Below are 6129 nucleotides of genomic sequence, written 5' to 3' on the forward strand. Positions count from 1 at the left end.
AAGGCTTCCTAGCAAGGGGGAGATGTGAGTGGTGGAAGGATATGTGGGGTCTTCCAGAAGGTTCCGGGAAGGCTTCCTAGCAAGGGGGAGATGTGCGTGGTGGAAGGATTTGTGGGGTCTTCCAGAAGGTTCCGGGAAGGCTTCCTAGTGGGGGTGAGATGTGAGCGGTGGAAGGATGCTTGGGGTCTTCCAGAAGGTTCTGGGAAGGCTTCCTAGCGGGGGTGAGATGTGAGCGGTGGAAGGATGTGTGGGGTCTTCCAGAAGGTTCTAGGAAGGCTTCCTAGCAAGGGTGAGATGTGAGTGGTGGAAGGGTATGTGGGGTCTTCTGGAAGGTTATGGAAAGGCTCCCTAGTGGGAATGAGATGTGAGCAGTGGAAGAATATGTGGGGTCTTGCCAGACAGAGACAAGGAACAGGTGTTACACATAGTGAGCGCAGCATGTCCTGAGACACAGCACACAGTAGTCAGCAGCCCATTAAGGGCACGAGTGACGGAGAGTTGGTGTGGTCAGATGGGGCAAGAGAAGGCTGGAGGCAGGGGGAGTTGGGGAGGACAAGGCTGGACAGGCTCCCATCTACCTGGAAGAAAGACCCTGCTGAGCAGTGGGGGCTGAGCTCAGGCTGAGTCAGCAGGTCCGCAGCCAGGAATCTCCCAGGCCCAGCTGAAACTTAAAACCTTCTAAGCTGATGTGGACGGGGAAGTTTGTGTCCTGTCTGCCAAACATGGCCAGAAGCCGGTGGATCAGGAAGGGGCTTGGGGAAGCATTGAGTCCTGTTGACCTGCAGAGGCAGAGAGCTTGAAATGGCCTGGAACTCTCTAGAGCCGAGGCTTGGAGCCTGGGCTAGCTCACCACAAGTGTGAGGAAGGCTGCAGAAGGGACAGGGACCGCAAACTTAGAGGCGAGGGGCAGCTGCTGAGGGGCCGGCGGGGGGAAAGGACCAGTTCCCTCACTGTGCAAAGTGGGGACTCAAGAGCAGTTGTCCAGTGTGATGGATTGAGAAAGTAGGGTTAAGGGCAGCGTTTACAGCCACAAATGTGCCAGAAGGAGAAGGGGGGAAAGTACGGTAACTTCCAGAAATCAGGACGGGGGAGGGAGGAGGTGTGGGAGGGAGGAGCTGAAGTGGGGACTTGTGGAGTTGAGGAGCCTAGAGGAAGGCGGAGGTTACCACTGATTGTCACCGAGCGCCTGTTACATGGCGGGTGCCATGCCAGCCGTCACCTGGGAGAATTTCAGAAGTGGTTTCCGAGTTTGTCAGAGGAACTGGAGACTTCCTTTAATACTGTGGGGTGAAGAATTTAACTTCTCCCGAAGAATCTGGTCTTTGTCCTTGGTTCCTGAGAGAGAACCTCTAAAACCTTGGAATTTCTCCAGTAGTTGGGCATCTTTGATGAGGCCCCCAGACCGCACCTGAGGGTTTATGCTAATGAGTGACCGAGGTAGGGGCTGGCCAGGCCCGTGTGGCACACTTAGGAAAGTACCTCGCAGGGGGCAGGGCCAGGGGGAGGGCATGGTTGGCAAACAAACGTAGAAAGTGCCGTTATTGGCGTAAAAATACAGTAATTGAACAAAGTTAATGTTACCAGGAGACAGGAGACCTTGGTATGAAGTGCCCAGGCCACCCACCTGGAGCAGGTCACCAGGGCCTCCCGAGAACATATGGGTGGAGGCGGCCCAGGGCATGAGGTGCTCGGAGCCTAACCCTGACCTGGGTCTCCTTCTGATATCCTCAGGGGTGCAGGTGGCCGAGCGCTGGCAGGACGTCCTGCCTGTGACCCAGAAGCACAGCCGTGACCACGTCCTGCTATTCAATGACGCCCACTTGCTGATGGCCTTCCTGGGTGCACGGGATACCCGAACCACGCAGGAGCTGCTAACCACACTGCAGGAGGCCAGCGAGTACGCAGGGGGCTGGAGGGAGCTCTGGAGACATACCGAGGCCTGCTCAATGCTGCTCCTATCCCGGGAGGAGGCTGAGGGGCCAGCCTGGAAGACAGGGGACAGCAGTGATGGTACCTGACCCGTGGTGTGGTCTGTAATCCTGACAGCTTGGCCAGGAGGGCACTGCTACGCCCGCTTCACAGATGGGCAAACTGAGGACAGAGCTGGGGCCCCTGGCCAAGGCCCGTGGGCTGGTGGTCTGCAGAGTGTAGCCCAGGCTGCTGCTTCTGTCATCTCACCCCCTCAAAGCACCCACTGTGTGTCGGGCACTGTGCCAAGGACCCGCTGGAAGCTCGAATCGGGCAGGAGGACAGAGGGCCGGGATGGGGCCTTGGAGGGCTGAGGGCAGCTCTCGTCTTGACAGGTCGCCGGGGGGAAGCCAGCAGCACCACCTGGCCCGCGACGTGGGGCTGCCGCTGTGCCAGGCCCTGGTGGAGGCTGAGAGCGGGAACGCTGACCGTGCCGTGGAGCTGCTCCTGCCCATCCGCTACCGGATCGTCCAGATCGGAGGCAGCAATGCCCAGGTGAGTCGGTGGCCCCGAGCGGTGGCACCGCCGGGGCGTGGGCCCATCAAGGCCCCGGTGCCCACCACCTCGTGTGCCCACTCTCTGGGAGTGTCCTGGTCGGTCAGCCCCACACACCGGTAAATTCTGGGGTGAGAGGGTGCGGTGGCAGCACCCTGTCTCCCTTGGGGTGGGCAGGCCTGCAGCGGGGCCCTCCTGTCCTCGGCCCACGTGACGGAGCCTCGCTCTCGGAATTGGCATTTCAGAGAGACGTCTTCAACCAGCTGCTGATTCACGCGGCCTTGAACTGCTCCTCCAGCGCCCACAGACACGTGGCCCGGTGAGTCCCCGTGCTCAGCGGCACCCCCACCGCTCTTTTACTGGGTCTCCCGTGGCCCACGGAGCTCCCAGCTCCCCCGTGGCCTGAGCTGGTTCCTGCTTTTGAGGCTGTGGAGACACGGGCTACACGGGTGTCCGGTTCTCTTTGTTAGCGCAGCCTGACCCAAGGGAACCAACCTCCCGCACCCTCTGAAAAGCCACGGGCCAATCTCCTCCCCCCAGGCCCCCCAGCCTGCTCCTCGTCCTAGCCGTGCCGAGCAACGCTTACCCAAAGGCGGCCTGCTCGTCAGGTCCCTGGGCCTTTGCCCGGGATGCTCCTCTCCTGTGTCACCTGGGCCACGCCCGTGGTCCTCTAGGCCCCAGCACACAGTCTCCTTCCTGCCCATGCAGGGAGCCGGGAGACCGTGGTGAGCTTCTGTCTGGTGGAGGAGCTCCCTCTAAGCCGTGAATCACACAAGGTCATGTAAACGAGCTACTGATGGTTGCAGTGAAGGAGGGCGGGCGAGAATGAGGCCAGGGTGAAAAGTCAAGTCCGGGACGTGCTGGTGGCTGGGACGGAGGTGGAAAGTGACTGGTCAGGGAAGGGCCTCCATCCCACCCAGTTCCTGCCCCTATCCTTAGCATGGGCAGAAGGGCATGGGTGCGCTGGGTGTGCTCGCCAGCACCCCTCTCCAGCCCAGCCTCCTCCCTGCTCCTCCAGATGGCCCCACCCTCTTGCCAGCGCTTGCTCGGCACCCAGAGCCCACATTCCCTGCGTGCGGCTGTCGGGGTGACGGTTGCCCCTCCAAGCCTCCTCCTGTCCCCATCTCGCAGTACCTGGGGGCTGTCCACACAGAGCAGGACCACCCCCTCCTCCCGCCTGCAAGGTGGGCAGACCCCAGCCGCATAACACCCCCCAGTCACTGTCACGTTTAGGGTATTTACCTCAGACTGTCCCTGGGTGGCGTTTTGAACCCAACTGGAGGCACCTTGGAAGAAAGGCCTGGTGACCTCCTTCCAAAAAGTCAGCCACTGAAAACCCTGTGGAGCACAGTTCTACTCCGCGCACGTGGGGTCACCACGAGTCAGAATCAACTCCATGGTAGCTGGCTTGTTTTTGTTTTTTTGTACCTGTTTTCTTTTTTAAACTCAGGGTTTTTTGTTGTTTTTTTTTTAACCCCCAAGCCAGATCGCAGCCCGCCTTCTGTTCTGCCATCTGCTCTTTTTCCAGGATGGCCTCGGGCGTGGGTCCCCGCTCCTCTTGGCCCCAGCATGGCTCCGTGGGGGGAGCGTGAGCCCTGAGTTCCTGACGCACAGCGTTCTTGAGGCGGAGCCAGCGCAGGGGCACCCTCACTCCAGTTCCTGTCACTCACTTAGCTACCGGGTCTCCAGCTTTTGTTTTTAAGAGATTGTCAAATTGCTCTCCAAAAAATAGATGTTCCGGTTACACTTCGACCTGCAGTGTGTGGAAGCTGGGTTCAGGAAGGCTATGATTTCTCATCTCACACCACCTCCCCCACCCAGACACCCATCTTCTCTCGGTTCTCCCTGCCTCTGGGCCCTAGCCTGGTCTGTTCCAGTCTGTTCCCTCTCCTCTCTCCTCACTGAGGGGGACCCACCTCCAGCAACCTTGGAAGGGGGCTTGTTGCTCTTGGGCCTGCCCTGTCCCCCAGTCCAGGCTGCCAGTATCTGCCTTGGGGATGAGGACCACCATGTCCCCACCTTCTAGGAGGTTCCCCAACAGAACCTGTCTGTTTGCACAGGAGCCTTCTGATGGAGCGTGATGCCTTGAAGCCCGGCTCGCCCCTGACCCAGCGGCTCATCCGCAAGGCAGCCGCCCTCCACCTCATGCAGTGAACGGGCCTGGCCACCTCCGCCAGCAGAACCTCAGCCACTTCCCGGGCTGTGAAACCCACTTCCGCCTGGAGTAGAAACCAGTGAGAGCTGGGAGGGCTGCTGGCGGGCAAGCTCAGCATCAAGCAGAAATCTCTGTAAACCAGCAGTTTTACAGAAAAAGGGGACACTGATTAATTTTACACGTGATTGAGAATCTTCCTCCAGTCCTTGTTGAGGTGCCAGTGTGCATTTTAAGCAATCAGAGACGATGGGGGTCCTGCTGTGACCACTTGCTTTGTGACCTTACACCCCCTAACTGTGGTGGGTGGGGGGAGTTGGAAGGCAGGGCAGGCTGGGGCAGGCTCAGCTGGGGCAGCAGAATCTACCAGCCTAGCCCCTAGCGGTAGCCACCCCCCCCAGGCTGCCCGAGGTCACCCGCCTGGAACTGTCTTCATCTCATCCCAGGAAGGTCCTGTTGGCCTCTCTTTCAGGTGATGGTATCAATGGGAGCGAGGTGACTTAGTCAGGGTCTCGGCTAGTGAAGGCACCACTAGGATTTCTTCCTTGGGGAGAGGAGCCTGCGTCGCTGCCCTTGGCCTCTGCCTCCAGCTGCTGGACTAGCTTCTCTCCTATAGAAGTACAAACCCATGGGGTGGCTCCTCCCACAATCTGGAGGAAAGTCAGTGTGGGATGCTGATTTGGGCTTTGTCGTGGATTGAATTGTGTCCCCACAAAATATGTGTCAACTTGGCTGGGCCATGATTCTCAGTAATTTGGCAGTTGTGTAATGATGTAGTCATCCCCCATGATGTGATCTGCTGTGATTGGCCAATCAGTTGTAAGAGGATTATGATGGGATGCAACACCCTTACTCAGGTACAGCTCTGTTAATGAGATATGATTAGGTTATGTTAATGAGGATTAGGTTGAGAGGCAACACCCTTACTCAGTGTCTTAGGCTGGGTTTTCTAGAGAAACAAAACCAGTAGAGCGTATAAATATATAGAGAGACATTTATATCAAGGAAACAGCTCACGCAGTCATAGAGGCCAAAATGTCCTAAGTCCGTGGATCAGGGTAGAGGCCTTTCCCAATTCACAGAGCCATGGAAGCTGGTGAACCTAAGGTCGGCAGGTCGGAGAGGGGCTCCCACTCACAGGCTGTGAAGGTCAACGAACTCCAAGATCGGCAGACAAGACCGCAGAGCTTCTCCTGATTCAAGAAGCTGCAGGGGCTGGTGAACCCAAGATCAGCAGGTTGGGGAACCGGACTCTTGCTCGCAGGCTGAGAAGATTGACAAATTACAAGATCAGCAGGTAAGCTTCTAGCTCAAGTCCCAAGAACGGGAGGTGAGACAACAAGAGGCAACTGCTCAGTCTGGAACAAGCTAAAAATCTTGGCAAGGTGAGCAGGCCGAAAATAACTGGCGGAAGGCAGAGAGATGAAACTGAGGGGGCGGTGAGCTGCCACAGGCCCCACCTCCACCAGTACCACTCAGCAGATTGCATCATTGGGGTGCTCATGTATCAAGTT

The 6129-nt window shown here is 58.0% G+C and overlaps 1 protein-coding gene across 1 annotated transcript in view; it reads left to right on the forward strand.

The window, feature by feature from the left end:
- TTC38 (tetratricopeptide repeat domain 38) overlaps nucleotides 1-5839 on the forward strand; it is a 28190-nt gene extending 22351 nt beyond the window's left edge. The window contains exons 11-14 of the mRNA XM_004380062.2: nucleotides 1732-1897; nucleotides 2304-2463; nucleotides 2709-2782; nucleotides 4524-5839. Of these exons, the coding sequence (XP_004380119.1) occupies nucleotides 1732-1897; nucleotides 2304-2463; nucleotides 2709-2782; nucleotides 4524-4617 (494 nt within the window). The 3' untranslated portion in view covers nucleotides 4618-5839. The remainder of the gene's footprint in view (nucleotides 1-1731; nucleotides 1898-2303; nucleotides 2464-2708; nucleotides 2783-4523) is intronic.
- Nucleotides 5840-6129: the final 290 nt, after the last annotated feature.

Source organism: Trichechus manatus, unplaced genomic scaffold (genome assembly GCF_000243295.1).
Source record: "Trichechus manatus latirostris isolate Lorelei unplaced genomic scaffold, TriManLat1.0 scaffold00069, whole genome shotgun sequence".
In the NCBI taxonomy this organism is placed as follows: domain Eukaryota; kingdom Metazoa; phylum Chordata; class Mammalia; order Sirenia; family Trichechidae; genus Trichechus; species Trichechus manatus.